Source organism: Schistocerca serialis, chromosome 4 (genome assembly GCF_023864345.2).
Source record: "Schistocerca serialis cubense isolate TAMUIC-IGC-003099 chromosome 4, iqSchSeri2.2, whole genome shotgun sequence".
In the NCBI taxonomy this organism is placed as follows: Eukaryota; Metazoa; Arthropoda; class Insecta; order Orthoptera; family Acrididae; genus Schistocerca; species Schistocerca serialis.
The window spans coordinates 54,063,839-54,084,679 of NC_064641.1; the positions used below are offsets into that span (position 1 = coordinate 54,063,839).

A 20,841-nucleotide genomic window follows, 5' to 3' on the forward strand; every position below is an offset into this window, starting at 1 on the left:
ATCAGTTTGGTTTTGGAGAAATGCAGTAACACGTAAAGCAATACTGAGCAATGTCTTCGAAGATAGGTTAAAGGAAAGCAAAGCTATGTTCATAGCATTTGTAGAGTTACAGAAAGCTTTTGACAATGGTTGTAGCCAATCTCCGACATCATTCAATCTGTACACTGAGCAAGCAGTAAATGAAACCAAAGAAAAATTTGGAGAAGTAATCATTGTTCAGGGAGAAGAAATAAGAACTCTGAGGATTGCCAATGACATTGTAATGCTATCACAGATAGTAAAGGACTTGGAAGAACAGTTGAACAGAATGAACAGCATCTTGACAGGAGGATATAAGATAGAACATCAATAGAAGTAAAACAAGGGTAATGGAATATGGTCAAATTAAATCAGGCTAAGCTGAGAGAAATAGATAAAGAAATGAGACACTAGTGCAGTAGATGTATTTTGCTATTTGGGCAGTAAAATAATGATGGATGGTTTATCAGTCCATAATAACTTTTACAGTCACGGACATAGTCTGTTTATAAACGTATGAACATTAATAACAGTTTACAAATAAAGATAAATTATACACAACAAGATTCAAAATCCTTGATGGAGTTCAAACATTTGGCATTTAACAGTTGCTTTAATTTTGTTTAAATATGTTTCCATTTAACAGTTTTATATTATTTGACAGTCTGGTATAAAAATGTCTTCCAGCAGGAATTGGACTACGATCTGTTGCTCTTTTATTACTAAATTTTATGTGGTATCCTGTCCTTTTCCTGTATTATGATTATGGATTTCACTATTGATTATACTATGCTCCATATTTTCTTTTACAAAGAGTATAGTCCTGAGAACATACAATGAATACACAGTTAGTACGTTATACATAATGAAGTATTCTCTACAGGACTGACATTTACTAGTATAAGCTGTTATCCTAATTGCCCTTTTGTGAGCTCTGAAAGCCCTATCCATGTATACCATTGGTGCCCCACCCCAAATCTCGATACCATATTGTAGGTGGGAATGTAGGATTCCAAAACAGATTTTTCTTAAGACAGGTGGCACTTTTATGCTAGAAAGTCATTTTAGCAGGAGAGTTTTTTTACACATATAGCTGATGTGCTCCTTCCATATAAGATGTCCATCTACTATAATATCCAGGAATTTATGTTTACCAGTTGTTACAACTGATAACTTTGGCTCAGTATCCACTTGTCTTGATTTATAATTTAGAAGAAACTACATCAGAATTGTCTTGTCCTTATCTAGTGCCAATTTGTTTTTGGTGAGATAGTCTGTGACGAGGCTAAAGTTCCCTGTATTATTTTGTACTGCTAATTGTTTTGTAGAGCCCCAGCTTATGAACGAGGTATCATCACCATAACTTACAGGGTTTGAATTTTGTGGAATTATTATATCAGTGAGTATACAATAAACAAAAAAAAAATCTGATAATCCTCCCCTGAAGGATTCCACAGTTAAGAATTTTATAGCTGTTGTAGACTTGCCCTTACTGAAACCATGCTGAGAGCTTTTTAGCAGATCATACTGGTAGAAAAATGATTCAAGTTGATCAAGGAGTAGCCTTTCCAACAACTTACTAAGTATTGATGTCAATGAAATAGGCCTATAATTTTGTGTATTAGTAGTTATTCCCTTTTTGTGCACCAGTCTTAGTTCAGTGACTTAACAAGTCAAAAAATGACACCTGACTGAAAGAGCTACTTATTAAATGTTCCAGAAGCTTTATTAATTCTTTACTGCATTCTCTCAGAAATTTGGCTGGCACTACATGTATTTGCTTTTAAGTTGGAAATGGTTTTCACGATTTCCAATTCTGTAACACACCTCAGGAAGACTCAATTACTGACATTACTGGGATTTAGCAATTGTGGTAAGTCAATCACATCATCCCTACTACTCTTACTAAATTGGTCTGTAAATGTCTCACATACTTCCTGTGGGTCACTCACCTATTTTTCATTGCCTCTTATAATTATTTTATTGCACACTCTACTGTTGCTTCCCCTGCTTTGCTTGTTTACTATACTACACACTGTTTTGCAAACATTGCTGGATTGCCTCATCTGTTTTGCATACATCTGTGCTTTTAATGTCTTGATTGCTTCCCTGTAGGTTTTTCAAAAGGCTTTGTATTTAGATTGGAAGTATTACAGTTTGGTGTCTCTAAAAAGAATATATTAATCCTTCAATATCTTCTTTTAATTTTAACATATCAGGAGGAAGTTTAAGATTCTTGGAATTGTCAGTTTTCCTTCATTTCTTTATCATTGGGCACACTTCATTAAGACAGTGGGTTAATGTTGTATAAAATTTGTCCCATTTTTTATTAATATCTTTTGTTTCATATAGGCCTACCTGATTCCAATGTGTGTGTGCCAGGGTTTCCTTCAATGTATGGCAGTCTAGCTTTCTTTTAAAGGTAAAAAGTCTCCATGAGATACAATTTCTTTGTCTGTATGAAGCTCTACCACTAATTCACTATTAACTGAAATGTGGTTCTCAATGGTTCTAACTACAATGTCTTCCTTGCTTAAGTTTATAATAATGTGGTCAATACATGTCTGAGAGTCACATGTTATTTTTGTTGGTGTTGAATTCAAAAGCGTGCAGTGGCAGCTGCTGTGTAAGAGCACAAAAGCACGTGAACACGATAACTTCCAACACCTTGCACATTTATTAGTTATTTTTCTTTGAATGCTGTTAAATATAACATAGATGCTGCAATCTGAAAGATACGGGACTTACATCTACCGTACTACTGCTCCTCTAGACTCCATGAAACCTGGCATCAGGGTAGTGACCACAGCTACAGTTGTGTTCGTTTTAAGGAGCTTCTGCGCAATCGCAACTTGCATGACATAATTGCCTTACAGGCAAAATACATACGGATTTGATAAACACCGTGCACGGTTCACGATGCGCACAGCTAGCCCTTGCCACTCAACTGGAAGTTTACGTCAGAGCACATTGCGCAGTTTTTTATCCCTATTCACTTGGCATATGTCCTGCTAGATGATAGCACACTTCTCAGATATGCTAATTCACTCATTACATACTGTAGTAAAATTAGATCGGACATCCCTATATGTTGAAGTGGTATTGACAATAAACGTATTTTGTGGGTTTCTGAGTTAGTTATAGTACGAGGGAGGGTCAAAAAGTTTCTAGCCTAACAAATAAAGAATTGCAGAAATTTCATAATACCAATTCATTTTTCAATTTAATGCTCATGTACACTAATACACTTCTGGGCATGCTCAGATAACTTCTGCAAACAATTCAAATAAAAGTCTTTGATTTAAAGTCCAACTAAGCATTCACAGCATCAATCGCTGCATCATCATTGTCAAATCATCGGTCTTTAAGGGCTGTTGTTAGGTTTGGGAAAGGAAAAAAGTCTGATGGAGCCACTTCTGTAGAATACAGTGGATGATGTAACACTTCGAACCTGCAGTCACATGGAGTTTCCAGTGTTGTGAGAGCTTTGTGTGATGGTGCATTGTCCTGATGCAAAAGAACTCTTGCACTAATTTTCCATGCCTTTTTTTCTATCTCTTCCCTCAAATAGTGCAGGAAAGTGCAATAGTATGATGCATGTATAGTTACGGCCTTTTGCAAGTGATCCACCATAATTACCCCTTCTGCATCCCAGAAGACCGATGCCATCACCTTACTGGCTGATTTTTGCACCTGGAATTTTTTTTGGGGTAGGGGATGAAGGATCTTTCCATTGTTGTGACTGCTGTTTTATCCTCTGCCACATACCTGTCTTCATACTCTTCAAATTGGCAAATGATTTCTTCACGACACTACACATGCTCCCGTCTCTGATCTGCACTCAAGACTTTTGGGACCCACCGAGATGAAACTTACCGCATTACCAAAATATCCACTACAATGTCATGAGTACATCCATGGGAGATTCCAAATGTGGTTTCAATGTGCTGCAATGTTGTTCAATGGTCCTGCAAAATCATATATCATGAATTGCAGCCACTGTTTCATCGCAATGACAGGCCTTCCGCTCCTTGGCGCATCTTTCACACTCATTCTTCCACGTTTGAAGTCGGACACCCAGTGTTTCACTGTTGCCTAAGACAGAGCAGTGTCCTTAAGTGTATTCTGCATGTCCCCTGCAATTTCCTTGGGCATCATTCCTTTCAAATTAAGATATTCAATCACAGCATGGTTCTTGATTCTCCCGATATTCGCCATTTTGCTTACACTATGGTATACAACACAACCTGGTGGCAAAATTAACGAAGCCGGAGCTGTGAAATTTGATCTGCATACCAACAAAGGGTCACCATGAAAGTAAATGGTGTTGTTTGTGCGAGACATTATGATAACTCTCTCGGGCTAAAAACTTTTCTACGGCCCCAGTATATTAAGTTACGAATTTTATCATACAGTGCCACTCAGAATCATAAGGGCCTAACACACATCAGCATCAATTTGAGATTGTAGCATTTATTCATGCTTCTGAAATCTGTTAATCTTACGGTGAGTCAGGTTTATCTGTGCTGTAGACCCACACTGTATACATGAAAATTCACGAAAAGTTATTATCACTGGTTTCTCTGATATTCATTTTAAATGTTGGAATGGCAGTAGTATGCTTTAGGCCCTTATGGATCTCAGCACATCATTTGCATTCTAGTCAAGTGGCCATGTTGGCAGACTTCACTACTTTTGTTTTATCATTTCCACAAACGACACTTTGTGTTTGGAGTTGGGTGTTTACTGTTCGGAACTCAGCTTTCATAAGCAGTGTAACTGTAAACTATGTTGCATCTATTTTTAAATGCTAACAGACAAGTAAAGCTGTGAGGACGGGTCATGACGAATGCTTGGGTAGCTCTGTTGGTAGAGCACTTTCCTGCAAAAGGCAAAGGTCCCAAGATCGAGTATCAGTCCAGCACACAGCTTTAATCTGCCACGGAATTTCATATCAGTGCACATTCCACTGCAGAGTGAAAATCTCATCATGGGAACAGAAAAGTAAATTACCAGGAAAAGCTAGCTGCAAAAGAACTAGAGCCTCCAAAAACAAATCCTTTGATTGGGAGACTGAGGAAATCAAATGAGCGTGACTACAAGTGAACATTTAACAAGGATGTGTTCAGTTAGCACAAGTTGTTGTGTGGGTGTAGCATAAGAATATCTAATTTTCCACCCGGAAGTAAATTCGTGAACTGATACATCTGTTAACGATTTTGTATGTTTGTGCAAAAAAATGGAAAAGCACAAAAACTCCCACTTATAAAAAATGCAAAATTGACAGTTGTGAAAGCTTATATGTTATTTTGTTACTACCCTAAACTTTACTTAAATATGAAGAAAACAAATTCCACCAAAAATTCTTTCTTTTGTTGGATACATTGTGCACATTATTATTATTGTTATTACCATTACACATGTTACAGGCCTTTTATCAGGCCATGCAAAACATTCATGACTACTTGTTCTTCCTGTTCTTCCAGTACTCCTTCATTCGTTCACTAAAGGTTCTCTTTCTTTCTTCTGTCCATTTTGGCCTTTGGGCTTTAGGTGTTGTTTTCTCTGACATCACTTCCTACTTGTACACCTTGTGTCTATATACCCCTTTGTCCATGACGTCCACTGAATCTATCTGAGCTCTTTCCAGATCAATTTTGACTTGTGTCATCCAGGGTGTAGTGGTCTTGGGTCTCTGGATGTACCTGAGGATTCTGTTGGTGAGTCTGGTCTGTGGGAGTCTGCTTATGTGTCCCCAAAATTTTAATCACCTCCTTCTAACGTCCACTATGATGTTGGAGAACTTCTCTGTGGTGTCCCTGGAGTGACGCCTATATCCATCGTCAGTGAGTTTCGGTCCAATAATTTTCCTAATGATTTTTCTTTCCTGTGTGAGAATGTTCTCAAGGTTGGCCTATGTGAGTAACATCATTGTCTCACTGGCGTATAGCACCTCAGGTTTGATTACAGTGTTGTAGTGAGGAATTTTGGTGCAGGTGGACAGACATTTCTTGTTATAAATACCCTGTGTTTTGTATAAGACTCTCTTCATTTTCAATAAACTGGTGTTCTGGGCAATTTTCTCCTTTCCTGTCGGTTTGAGCACTTCACCTAGGTACTTAAAGTGTGTGACCCTGTTGATCTTGCCATACTTTGTGTTCAAATTTGGAATGTTTAATTTCATGCAGAAGAACTCAGTTTTCTGAAAGGAAATCTGTAGCCCTACTTTTTCTGTGCACTCATTGAGTGCTCCTGTCTAGCTGATTGCTGCAGTTTCATCATCTGTTAGTAGTGCCAAATCGTCTGCAAAGGCTAGACAGCCAACCTCCAGCTTGTTCCTGGGTCATCTAAGTCGCACTGGCTTCGAATGGCATTGTATTTGCAGCTCTTTCTCCCATTCCTTGATGACCTTATCCAGCACTAGGTTGAAGAGGAGCGGTGAGACTCCGTCACCGTGGCGAACACCTGTCCTGATCTCAAGGGGTTCAGAGATTTCCCCTTGAACTTCGCCTTAGAAGTCATGTCTGTCAATGTCTCTCTGGTAAGTCGCAGTGTCTTGCCATCCAAACCTTGTTCATGCAGAATGTTGAACAACGACTGGCAATCGATGGAGACATATGCCTTCTTGTAGTCAACAAAGGTGCGTACAACTGGACTGTTCCTGAGGGGCCGGCCGAAGTGGCCGTGCGGTTAAAGGCGCTGCAGTCTGGAACCGCAAGACCGCTACGGTCGCAGGTTCGAATCCTGCCTCGGGCATGGATGTTTGTGATGTCCTTAGGTTAGTTAGGTTTAACTAGTTGTAAGTTCTAGGGGACTAATGACCTCAGCAGTTGAGTCCCATAGTGCTCAGAGCCATTTGAACCATTTGTTCCTGAGGGCTTTGATTTTCAGGGTAGTCTTCAGATTGAAGATTTGTTCTGCATGGGAGCGACCAGGGTGGAAGTCCGCCTGGTACTCGCTGATCTTATGTTCCAGTTGGTTCCATGTTCTTTGGAATAGGCACGCTGAGAGTACCTTGTATGTGACTTGTATTAGTGAGATGCTCCTGTAATTACTCACATCTGTGGGGTGACCCTTTTTGTGCTGGGGGGAGGGGGGGGGGGGGACAGTGCTCATTTCCAGTCATCTGGCAACTTTTCTGATGTGCATATGTCTGTGATGATCTGTGTGAGTTCTCCGAGTGAGTTTGGCCCAAGGTTTTTCAGTAGTTCGGCCACTATGCCACCTTCACCAGATGTCCTGTTTATGAGGCTGAGGATGTGCTTGTGGACTTCCTCTTGTGTTGGGGATAGTAAGTCTGTGTGTGTGTCTGTCTGTTGGTTCTTCATCTGGGAATCTCTCTTTGGAGTCTGGGCAATTGAGAAGTTCTGAGGAGTACTGTGCCAGCACCTTGCAGTTCTCCTTATCCGTCAGTGCCAATTTTCCGTCACTATTTCTAAAGCAGAAGTTCGGTGGTGTGTATCCTCAGATGTGCCTGGCAAACATCCTATAGAAGTCCCTTGCATTGTAGTTGCAGAAGTTGTCTATAGAGTCTAGTTGTTCCTTCAGGTATTTCCTCTTGGATTTTCTAATAATTTTTGCTGTTGTCTTTCATGTTTCGTTGAACACCTGAAAATTTTCTGGGGACTTGTTACTGTTGTATTTCTATGCCAATTTCCTGGTGACGAGTGCATTCTCACAATCAGTGTCCCACCTGGGATGCTTGGTATTATTCTTCAGAGGAATGAGGGCTTGTGTGGGTTTTTTTTTTCCTCCAGTCATTTGTATGTTCTTTTTCCCACGCCTCTTTCACTCCAGAGTCAGCAATCTTTTTGTGTCAAATTTCAGTAGGGGAGTTTTCTCACAGAAAATTCTCTTGGTTGGTGAACTTGACTTTGAAGCACGTTAAGTGATGGTCAGAGTCAATGTTGGCTCCCCTGCATACCTGTATGTTGTTATTGCTATTATTATTATTATTATTATTATTATTACTGTTGTTATTATAATTGTCAGTGGTTGTAGTTGTATAAACTTGTTGACATAACTGTTATACAGCAGATGCTACTAATTTTTATCTGAATCTAAAAATTTGTGAACACACAGAATGCATACTCATGAGCTGCCACTGCATGGCTGTAATTATAGGATTGTAACATAAATATATATTTAAGGTAATTTATACTATTAGTTAAGGAGTCAATGTTCGCATTGCCTACTTTCATAGTCTGTTTTTTACGAGATGAAGGTTTATCAACAAGTTCCTCTAAATGGCAAAAGAATTCTATGTTATTGTTAGGGGATCTCTCCAGGCTAGTTATTATTAAACTGCTATTTCCGAGCTTTATTCCTATTGCAACTATTTCAAAAACCATATCAAATGCAAATTTATCTACCCAGTCAATTTTTGGACACTGGACATCATTTTTGACATAAATGCCAACACCATCACCTTTATGTTGTTTCCTACAGTACACACTGACAGTTTTATAATAACTTCAATTAATGTTACACATTTCTTCAGTTCTGCACACTAGCTCATTCACAAGATAAATATGAGGGCTACTACCAGTTAGAAATTTGTCAATTTGTTCAATTTTGTTGGTAAAACATTGCATGTTTTGTGATATTATTTTGAATTTACTGTCATTTATGATGTTGTTGTCAAGTTCTTTGCCTTTGTGTGTCCATAGTGAAGGTTGTTTAACACTAAAAAAGTTTCTGTAGGGCTACTTCCACTTATGAACAAATTGCTTTTATATGTAAAGCTTTTCAGTTCGATCCTTTCTTTTATTATTTGATTTAATTTTTCGCACAAACAACATTTACCTACATAATTCAATTGCAATCTGCGGTTAGTGTGTTGACCTTTATCAAACTATCCTATATCTAGAATTGAACAATTTCCATAGTTTGAACATAGTGACTTAATTCTAATATTTGTTTTTCTTACATCCTTGTTTACACACAAGTTACAGGTCAGATCAAGCCAATGCGGGGCAGTAGCAACTATAGTGTTTTTCTGCTTATTTTCTTCAAGGAAATTCTTCAGAGTTTTGAAGGTCAGAAATTCTTGACAGGAAAAGCATTTCTGAAGAAGAGAAATTTGTTAATGTTGTTTATAAATTTAAGTGTTAGGAAGACTTTTCTAAAGATATTTGTCTGGAGTGTAGCCTTGAATGAAAGTGAAACATGGATAAGCAGTTCAGAGGAGAAGAAAGTCATGTAGCTAATGAGGATGTACTGAATGAAATTGGGACAAAAAGAAATTTGCGGCATAACTTGACTGTAAGAAGGGATCAGTTGATAGGACACATTCTGCGACATCAATCAATGATCAGTTATCAGTTAGTATCGGAGGGAAGTGTGTGTGGGGGGGGGGGGGGATAAAAATTGTAAAGGGAGACAAAAAAAAAAAAAAATTCAGTAAGCAGGCTCACTGCATGTAGGTGGCAGTAATTATTTGGAGATGATGAGGCTCACACAGGAACATGGAGAGCTGCATCACACCCATCTTCAGACTGAAGACCACAACAACAGCAGCACATAATTCGAGACGAACGTCACCAACAATTATAAGAAACAACAATGCCCTGTGCATTCCTTTCTCTTACAAAATAAATGAAGGAAAAGGGCCTGGCAGACAAACATTAAAATGAAATGCTGTGATGTGACCACTTACTCTCCATGTTATGCAGTCTTCAAACACAATTACATATTTCACGTGAGGGAAGCCAAAGTTAACCTGATAGGCTTGGATAACAGTATCTATTGCTACAACATACAAATCAATCCTTACCACACAGAATTAAAATGTACATACACTCCTGGAAATTGAAATAAGAACACCGTGAATTCATTGTCCCAGGAAGGGGAAACTTTATTGACACATTCCTGGGGTCAGATACATCACATGATCACACTGACAGAACCACAGGCGCATAGACACAGGCAACAGAGCATGCACAATGTCGGCACTAGTACAGTGTATATCCACCTTTCGCAGCAATGCAGGCTGCTATTCTCCCATGGAGACGATCGTAGAGATGCTGGATGTAGTCCTGTGGAACGGCTTGCCATGCCATTTCCACCTGGCGCCTCAGTTGGACCAGCGTTCGTGCTGGACGTGCAGACCGCGGGAGATGACGCTTCATCCAGTCCCAAACATGCTCAATGGGGGACAGATCCGGAGATCTTGCTGGCCAGGGTAGTTGACTTACACCTTCTAGAGCACGTTGGGTGGCACGGGATACATGCGGACGTGCATTGTCCTGTTGGAACAGCAAGTTCCCTTGCCGGTCTAGGAATGGTAGAACGATGGGTTCGATGACGGTTTGGATGTACCGTGCACTATTCAGTGTCCCCTCGACGATCACCAGTGGTGTACGGCCAGTGTAGGAGATCGCTCCCCACACCATGATGCCGGGTGTTGGCCCTGTGTGCCTCGGTCGTATGCAGTCCTGATTGTGGCGCTCACCTGCACGGCGCCAAACACGCATACGACCATCATTGGCACCAAGGCAGAAGCGACTCTCATCGCTGAAGACGACACGTCTCCATTCGTCCCTCCATTCACGCCTGTCGCGACACCACTGGAGGCGGGCTGCACGATGTTGGGGCGTGAGCGGAAGACGGCCTAATGGTGTGCAGAACTGTAGCCCAGCTTCATGGAGACGGTTGCGAATGGTCCTCGCCGATACCCCAGGAGCAACAGTGTCCCTAATTTGCTGGGAAGTGGCGGTGCGGTCCCCTACGGCACTGCGTAGGATCCTACGGTCTTGGCGTGCATCCGTGCGTCGCTGCAGTCCGGTCCCAGGTCGCCGGGCACGTGCACCTTCCGCCGACCACTGGCGACAACATCGATGTACTGTGGAGACCTCACGCCCCACGTGTTGAGCAATTCGGCGGTACGTCCACCCGGCCTCCTGCATGCCCACTATACGCCCTCGCTCAAAGTCCGTCAACTGCACATATGGTTCACGTCCACGCTGTCGCGGCATGCTACCAGTGTTAAAGACTGCGATGGAGCTCCGTATGCCACGGCAAACTGGCTGACACTGACGGCGGCGGTGCACAAATGCTGCGCAGCTAGCGCCATTCGACGGCCAACACCGCGGTTCCTGGTGTGTCCGCTGTGCCGTGCGTGTGATCATTGCTTGTACAGCCCTCTCGCAGTGTGCGGAGCAAGTATGGTGGGTCTGACACACCGGTGTCAATGTGTTCTTTTTTCCATTTCCAGGAGTGTATTTGATGATGGTGGTGTGATGACTACAGGTCAGTCATAGCTTACACAGGTACAGTAGTAACATCTGGGGAGTGTACATATAACAAAAAGTGCGGGGGGGGGGGGGGGGGGGGGGATAAAAATTGTAAAGGGAGACCAAAAAAAAAAATACAGTAAGCAGGCTCACTGCCTGCTACAACATACAAAACAATCCTTACCTCACAGAATTAAAATGCACATATTTGATGATGGTGGTGTGATGACTACAGGTCAGTCATAGCTTACACAGGTACAGTAGTAACATCTGGGGAGTGTATATATAACAAAAAGTGTGTGGGTAGTGCAATCTCATTAAGTTCTACATATGCCACAAATTTAATGATGGGTGAATACTGTGGCCAACTAAGTTTAAAAAAGGATGTATTGTGTTCTTTGGACCATTCCTGCAGATAGTACCAGCAGTAATCAAGTGCAGTGACATATCTCAAGTTGAACAAAGTTTGGGGTATGAAATCAGGCTATTATTAATTCTTGTTCAGAAATTCTGGTTGAAAACAATACAACAGTTCTCATAGCAGGTTGGTAACTAAGAGTAAATACATGCTTTTCATTTCTTCAAACACCATTCCCCAGGATATAAAGTGATATATTGTGAAATTCACAGTGTATAGGTCACATTAACATGGTAGCAGCACACTACAAATAAACTTTTTCCTAATAAAAATAAATGCCAAAAAGATGAAACAGTGAATATGCTGCATACAAAACACATAGAACTGCCTTATTCAAGTCTACACTTACTAAGAATCAGAAAAAATTGTTGCAAACGAATACTTGATAAAATTGTCTGAATGCTGCTTGTAGAGGTCTTTTATGACATTCTATTTGGAATGCATGACTTTCTTACAGTGTTACCTCACAATCATGGACTGTACCACAGTCTTCTAAAATGCAGTATCTTGTTTTTCACATCAGTGGCAGGCGCCAAATTACCAAACAAAGTTGACTCAATGCAAAATTCTTCTGAAAGTACGGGAAGACAGAATCAGAATGCATAAGTTGTCTAGGCAGAAGCACTCATCGAAGTTGATCAGACCTCTACCAGCCATATTCCCACTGAATCACAAAAAGACTGACACTGGCCAAATCCTCAACACTGTCATAATGCCCTGCATGTTTAACAGAAATATAATGATAATAAATGAAAAGCACCAGTTTGCTTTTGTTCTACAATATTATTTTTATTGCTAACCGGTTTTCGGCTTACAAGGCCATCTTCAGACATTTACTGAGTATTATCACCAAAGAAGTTAAATGTTAGCAGACAACATTGGAAGAGAAGTAACACATCTAGAGTGAAGTAGAAACATGCAATGAGTAACATCTTTGCAATGAAATAGTAAAAACTGAACAGTACATAAATAACAATGGAGTTGACAGGAAAACCTTTTGCACAAAATAGGAATAGCATGCCTACATAACAGTTTCTATTAATAAACAAAACTAATAAAATAAGATAAAATTAGTATTAGACAAGGCTGCATCAAGAGGTACGAAACATGGAGAGTGACACACAACCAATTAAAAAAGAAGAGACAGTTGTCAATGTAAATACAGAATACACGAGGAACTTAAGCAATATCAATAAGATAAACAGAAATTAGTGAATGCAGGAAAATTGAGGTGTTTGAGGGAACCTACAGTTTGAGAGTGTGATGGTACTGCATTTTAACATTAACATTATAACCAAAGCAGTGGTTGTATACCAGTTTACATTAAATAAATGAGCGAAGTAAAATATGAACAGCACTTGATGAGACAACTACAAGGGGAGTTAAACATGGACAGTAATACAAGTACAAGTTAAAAGCAAACCCTTAACTATTGAAACTACAGCATATGTGGAATACAAAGACAACTGCAACAAATAAAAACAACTTAATGACTACAGGAAAATGGGAATATGTAGGAAGAGAGAGTGTGGGAAGTAATGAACAACTAAGATGATTATATGAAGTTTAGGAGAGGGGAAGTGTTGAGTTGTGTCTGGTCATTTAGGATGAGATCTGGACTGTGAGCAAGATGTTTGTTAATTTCCAGGGCTTCCAGCAGGTTGAGTTTATGGCCTTTGTTTGCTAAGTGAAGTACATGGGACACTGGCTGGTAGTTGTGACTCTCACTCAGTACATGCTCAGCAAATGCAAAGTCTGAATTCTGCAACCTCTTTTTTAATTGGTTGTGTATCACTCTCCATGTTTCATACCTCTTGATGCAGCCTTGTCTAGTACTAATTTTATCTTATTTTATTAGTTTTGTTTATTAATAGAAACTGTTATGTAGGCATGCTATTCCTATTTTGTGCAAAAGGTTTTCCTGTCAACTCCATTGTTATTTATGTACTGTTCAGTTTTTACTATTTCATTGCAAAGATGTTACTCACTGTATGTTTCTACTTCACTCTAGATGTGTTACTTCTCTTCCAATGTTGTCTGCTAACATTTAACTTCTTTGGTGATAATACTCAGTAAATGTCTGAAGATGGCCTTGTAAGCCGAAAACCGGTTAGCAATAAAAATAATATTGTAGAACAAAAGCAAACTGGTGCTTTTCATTTATTATTATAATGTTGTTCTACCAAGAACCGATGGAAGATTCTGTTAATATAAGAAACGTAATGCTCAATGCGCAGATTTATTCAGCTGAAGAAGACAACTATACTGTCACTATTCCACACACTGTCCTTCTACCATGCTTATTGTTTGCCATACATATTATTTAAAACATCAGCATACAATTTCATAGAGTTTTGTACTTTATAGTAATACAATGTCGAAAAAGCTGCTATGCAGGCCTGTTTGTAGATCAATTTCTTCTTGTATTTCTTCATAATTCTGGCTATTTTCGAAGAAAAATTGAAATGTAAGAAAGAAAACCTGAGGATATCCCCAGTCACTTCTCACTTTTGTGAGCAATCTAACTCTATGGTTTGCAAAGCATTCTTAATTTGGCAGAGTTAAATATCCACTATTACTTAATACTGACTGTAGGTGTACCAGTTCTTCCTGGAGGCTGCCAGTGTCTGTCTCAATATGGACCCGTCAACCAATTCACTATGAACAATAAAATATAGTCCATGATATCAGATGATAGTTAGAACCCCCAAATCTGATGGTACTTAGAACCCTGTAATTATATATCTTTATATCACATAGGGCTACCATGGAGCCTCATGATGAAGGTGTCACCAATGTAGTGCCAAAACACCTTTGGTTTCTAGACTGCAGAATTAGTCCAAAATCTTTGTTAAGAGAGGTAGCTACGACAACAACAGCAACCTGTTAAAAACAGAGTCATTATTAAATAAAAGAGCATATAAAGGTTATTTGACACTTAAATTATAATGTTACATCTCATTCAAATTTTGTCAATATGTGCCAAAGCATCACCAAGCGATATTAAAGCTGACCTGTGAAGTACAAGTGTTAAAATGGTAATAAAATAAGCTGATTCATGGATTTGGTGGCATACTTTGCAATTCTTGAGACCAAATAAATAAGCTAAAAATAAATTAAAGGTCTTAATAACAAGGTTACATATTTGGTTAACATACTAGTGAAAGCACTGACATTGCTACCGATCTGAAAGACAAAGCATTTAGGACTTTCTTGAGGAATAAACAGCATAAATTTACACTCAAAGTCATTTACAAATTTGTCTTGACAAAGGCTATAAGATTTTTATCTGAAATATCAGAATATCAATCAAAAACAACAATAATAATGACAAATGGCTTCAGCAGCAGCTTTAGGTTGAACCAATGTGCCTGGTTACCTAGATGGTAAAGAGCTATTTTCTACAAAACTGGCCTCACATGTGTGATACGGATGAAGGAGGTTCTCACTCATGATTATTTCATGAAATATCCCTTGTACCAAACACTTCAAATTAGTTTACATTCTGTGCGCAGCACTTGGTACTCTTATGACGTTCTGTTTATTAAGAGGCTATTCATCTTATCATTGATGCTTTAATATTTCATTTTGTACTTGAGGACTTAGTCAGGAAAATGTTTTTATTTCATATATACAATTAGCTGAGAGAATAATCTAAGGAGGCACATGCAAGAAGTTGTAAAAAACATTTCAAATTGTATGTCAACATAATATATTATTCTGCATTATTATTCACACTTTTAGCTCTTTTCACTTAGCTATAATGTAGGTAAAAAGGACACTCTCAAAAAACTCTTTATAAATGAATAGTTGACATTTAACTAAATAAAATAAATTAAAAGTTAAGGATACAAACTTTGCTGTACTGTGATTATATATTGCAAGATTTCCTCGTGAGGTACCAACAGCAACCAGTGATCCCTTCTTGGCCCAAATGATGCAACTCATAGGATCTCGCAGGCCAATATCAATGTGTGACTTCTTTGTCGTGTTTGCATCCCATAAGGTTAAATGTGAGGAGTTCGATGTAATAATGGCAAGATGGTCACCATCAACATCCCAGTCAAATCCTGTGCACACACTGAAAGTAACATACGGAATATAAAATTTCATATTTTTCCACAGTTAAAGAATTTCATTCAGCATTTCCTATAACAGAAATTTAGGTCTGGAATATTAGCCCTCTAGTGGAGTTGTGTGTGAATCAATAGGAAGTTACGCAATGGAGTGAATAAAGACAACTGCTCACTGTACAGTACAGGTGTTGGTTTAGTGTATAGGTGCAAAAACAAGTACTTCATTGTTGTAGATTATCTTGAAAGGAGGGGTGGGGGGTGGGGGGAGGGGGGGGGGGGGAGGAGCAGGCAGAACACAGAAGAAAAGTGAAGAAGAGGAAAAGATAAACAAAATGGAGATGCAGCAAGGGAAAAAGATAGGAATAGAAAAATGGAGGATTCATGCCTTGGTAAAGGCTCAGGTAGCTGCATAGCCGATGAATGATGACTGCCACACAGAAAATATATATATATATATATAAACAAAGATGAGGTGACTTACCAAACAAAAGCGCTGGCAGGTCGATAGACACACAAACAAACACAAACATACACACAAAATTCAAGCTTTCGCAACAAACTGTTGCCTCATCAGGAAAGAGGGAAGGAGAGGGGAAGACGAAAGGAAGTGGGTTTTAAGGGAGAGGGTAAGGAGTCATTCCAATCCTTACCTTAGGGGTAAGTCTTTCCGCTCCCGGGATTGGAATGACTCCTTACCCTCTCCCTTAAAACCCACTTCCTTTCGTCTTCCCCTCTCCTTCCCTCTTTCCTGATGAGGCAACAGTTTGTTGCGAAAGCTTGAATTTTGTGTGTATGTTTGTGTTTGTTTGTGTGTCTATCGACCTGCCAGCGCTTTTGTTCGGTAAGTCACCTCATCTTTGTTTTTATATATAATTTTTCCCACGTGGAATGTTTCCTTCCATTATATTGATATCATTATATATATATATATATATATATATATATATATATATATATATATATATATATATATATATATATATATATATATATAATAGAGGGAAACATTCCACGTGGGAAAAATATATCTAAAAAGAAAGATGATGAAACTTACCAAACAAAAGCGCTGGCAGGTCGATAGACACACAAACAAACACAAACATACACACAAAATTCTAGCTTTCGCAACCAATGGTTGCCTCGTCAGGAAAGAGGGAAGGAGAAGGAAAGACAAAAGGATACGGGTTTTAAGGGAGAGGGTAAGGAGTCATTCCAATCCCGGGAGCGGAAAGACTTACCTTAGGGGGAAAAAAGGACAGGTATACACTCGCACACACACACATATCCATCCACACATACACCACGAGGCTGAAATGAAAATGAGAATAAATATGAAAAAATATATATGGGGAGAGATAAAGGTAAAATTAGAAAGCAAATGGAGATCTGGTGTGAAAAAAGGCGAAAAAGGGTTGGTTAGGGCTGGGCTATGTTGATCCTGTGGTGAACTTGTGTAGGTAGATAATGATGTGCATAAAGGTTAGGTGGTTGTGTTGCCGCCAAAACACGTTAAAGGGTGGAGAAATTCGGGAAAATTTCGAAAAAACTACGTGAGGATGTATTAAAAGGAGTGGTTTGGTGGTGGCAGATTATGGAAATGAAGCTAACAATTGTTTGATGAAGAAATAATGACGTTAAAACCTGTGGGAAGCGGCTGAAAATGATCGGTGATGTGAGAAAAACGGAAATGGAAATAAAGCAAAAGTTATTAAAACTGCCGAAAGGGTTGTTTAATAGCTAAAAGGAACTGTTTGTGGACTGGAAACGGTGGATTTTATAGCAGCAAAGCGGGAAAAAAAAAAAAAAAAAAAAAAAAAAAAAAAAAAAAAAAAAAAAAAAAAAAAAAATTTTTGGTTATGGTGTATGTGTGGATGGATATGTGTGTGTGTGCGAGTGTATACCTGTCCTTTTTTCCCCCTAAGGTAAGTCTTTCCGCTCCCGGGATTGGAATGACTCCTTACCCTCTCCCTTAAAACCCGTATCCTTTTGTCTTTCCTTCTCCTTCCCTCTTTCCTGACGAGGCAACCATTGGTTGCGAAAGCTAGAATTTTGTGTGTATGTTTGTGTTTGTTTGTGTGTCTATCGACCTGCCAGCGCTTTTGTTTGGTAAGTTTCATCATCTTTCTTTTTAGATATATATATATATATATATATATATATATATATATATATATATATATATTTTTTAAGCTAATTAGCTTAGAATTGCAAACTGTTTGGAAGTCTGTTATTATTTGTGCATGTGCACTGGGACGGATGGTTGCTGCATATCACCAAGGCGGAACAATGTTAGTAGTTTTGCTATGCGTTGTGGTACCTACTGGCTTGGCAGTCATTCTGAGTTACAACATCCCAGATCAGAGAAGCAGGATACACTTTCAAGTAAAACGGTGCCTTGACAATGGCGCTGATGGCACAGAGAACATACAGTAAATTTGAACTACCATTGGTACTGTCAGAATATATTTGTGTTACATCAGATCGAATGTACGAATATTCTTTGTAGCTATGGTGTTTCCTCACACAACCAATTTTCACAGAAGACATAATGTAACTGTTGTCAGAATAAATACTTTCTATTATTTAGTAGGAAGTTTAGAGCTTGTTAAAGCTTCCAGATTCCGGCACAAGCACAGCTGTGGCACACACAGACACAAACTGTTTGAGACACAGGGAACACTTCATTCTGCACTGAAAAATTAATAAAACTGGGACAAGAAGAGTACATTAAAAGAAGATCAAGAAGTAATTGGCAGTTCTCAAGAAAGATTTCAAGGGCAAATAGTGCTGTTGTCTGTAGAAACAAGGTCAAGAGCCAGAACATCAAAGCGAAACTATTAAATAATTTAGTCTAAGAAGAGTTAACAGACCTCGGATTAATTGGTGTATCGATGCATAAACACCAATTCAATCAACAACAATTATATTGTTGAAGAACTTACTACGGTTTATGAAATGGAATATCAGTGGCTGGAACTTTAAAGGACTACGATTGTTTAACCACTTCAATTCAACAACTACACCATAAGCAGTGGCTGCGTCAGCCACACATTGACCTTCAGCAACACAGTTTGCTCAGCATAGTAGTCCAGCTTCCCATCAGCATCACGTCGCGGTGAGGTATACCATGTGAGCTGTGGAGCTGTGCAAAAGCCAAGTTGAACTTGGGGAGAGGGCAGAGGTGGAAGAGGGGGGGGAGGGGGGGGGATAAGTAAGGGACTTTAAATGCCAATATATTTTTTTTTTTAATGAAGAGGTAGATAAACAATGATAGTCATTAGCAAGGTAAGATCAGTTTTTTAGTACTTACTAAGAGGAGATAAGTGTTACCATGGAGTATAGTGCAACTTTTAGAAGAGTTACTTAAAATCTTCAATGAACAGTTAGTTGCCAAATTAAACACAACTATCAAAGCTCAAGATGATGAGCTGTGTGCTAGATTAGACACCACTGATACAAATATAAAAGCTCAAGGAGACGAGTTAAAAATCATGTTACTAGTCACAAATCAGAAACTCAACTGCCACATAAGCAATTCATGAAAGGAAAACTTACAAATAAATAATCACATAGATGAAATGGAATACATTGTCATTCTGGCATATTTATATGGTCTGATCAGTAGTAAATCCATTAATTACAGATTTTGTTTGGTTAAATATTGAATCAAAACAAGCCCCAGACATTAATTTCAGTCTAAATAATTCAAAACAGGATACAGATTTTAGTAAGGCTGTTTTTTTCCAACTTTGAAAGAGAAGATCAGTGATTTATTTTAACTAGAGTGTCAACAACACATTGAGCTAACTATTGACACACCACCTTTGTCAGATGTTGCAATTAATCCACCTAACTGTCAAGAAATACTAAATTTTAACACACAACTTAATTTGTGGAGCAAACATGTAACAGAGTTTTTCCTAAAATTTAATAATGGGAACTTGGATTTTAGTTTTCCTATGACATGTGGTGTCTATTTTTCCTTACAAAAAAAAGTACCAGGTTTAACTACACATTTATACTCTATGATATGACAAATACTAACTCTTAAGTATTTCTGGAGGATTAAAATAAGATGAAAAGGAAGATCTGAAATCAAGGGCAGAAGGTATTGTGCATACATCAACCAAAGTGAGGTGTGTGGATCGACTGATGTATCCAGATAAGGTGTTAGGTGTTCTTTTTGACACCACAGTCATGCAGAAATGATAGTAAAGTGCCATTAATATGAAAGGAGTTCATGATATGTATGAACTATGCAGGCCCGCAGGGCCCCAGATGTCTGTTACATTTTTTTCTATTTAGATATCCATACAATAGTCTCCTTCCTCTTTTATTATACTATCTTGTTTAAATTACATTTCTTTCACTTTCCTATCAGCAATTGTTACATAACAAGATCCTAGCTGCAGTTTCATTAAAAGCAGAACTGTTACACACTATCTCGCATGCATTTTCTGCATCTGCACATTTAAGAAAAACAAAACAGATAGTAACGACAAGATGGCCGTATTTATCGTGAATAGCATTATCTGGAATTGGAGTCTGTATTTCCATAACCGGTACAGATAAAAGACACTGCATGGCCACAGTTTTTGGTGTGGGGCAAAGCCACTGCTCTATGCAGATTCCCTTAAAAAGTCTGCTAAACATAGTTTGTATTTCTAACACAGTGAAGTTTCCTTGCCAATCTCATTAAAATAGTTGTATGTATCATAATGTGGAGGTGTGTTCTGGCACTACACATGCAGATGTAAAGTTGATAGCACATTTCAACATCAGCAAATGTTACTTAACAAAGCCATTAGTCTCTATCTTACAGGTGTTATGTAGGACTACGCAAATAATAAGGAATGGAAATTCTTGAATGTTTTGTGATGAAATTAACAAGTTGCAATCTGCTTACAGATAACAACAAATTAGAATAAAATGGAAGTGTTATGTGAAAAGGTAACTCAAACACAAATGTTAAGATAAGCATAGACATTTCTTTCCCAGCCATCTTCAGCAGACTATACTCACAAACAAAATGCAGTAAGCTGCAATCCATATGTAATTTTGATATATCAAGCAACTTTGTACTTTCACTGGATGC

The 20,841-nt window shown here is 38.6% G+C and overlaps 1 protein-coding gene across 1 annotated transcript in view; it reads right to left on the reverse strand.

Moving 5' to 3' along the window:
• The window catches only part of LOC126473900 (WD repeat-containing protein 19), a 301,274-nt gene that overhangs the window by 226,360 nt on the left and 54,073 nt on the right, over positions 1-20,841 (reverse strand). The window contains exon 3 of the mRNA XM_050101244.1: positions 15,527-15,751. Within this exon, the coding sequence (XP_049957201.1) occupies positions 15,527-15,751 (225 nt within the window). The remainder of the gene's footprint in view (positions 1-15,526; positions 15,752-20,841) is intronic.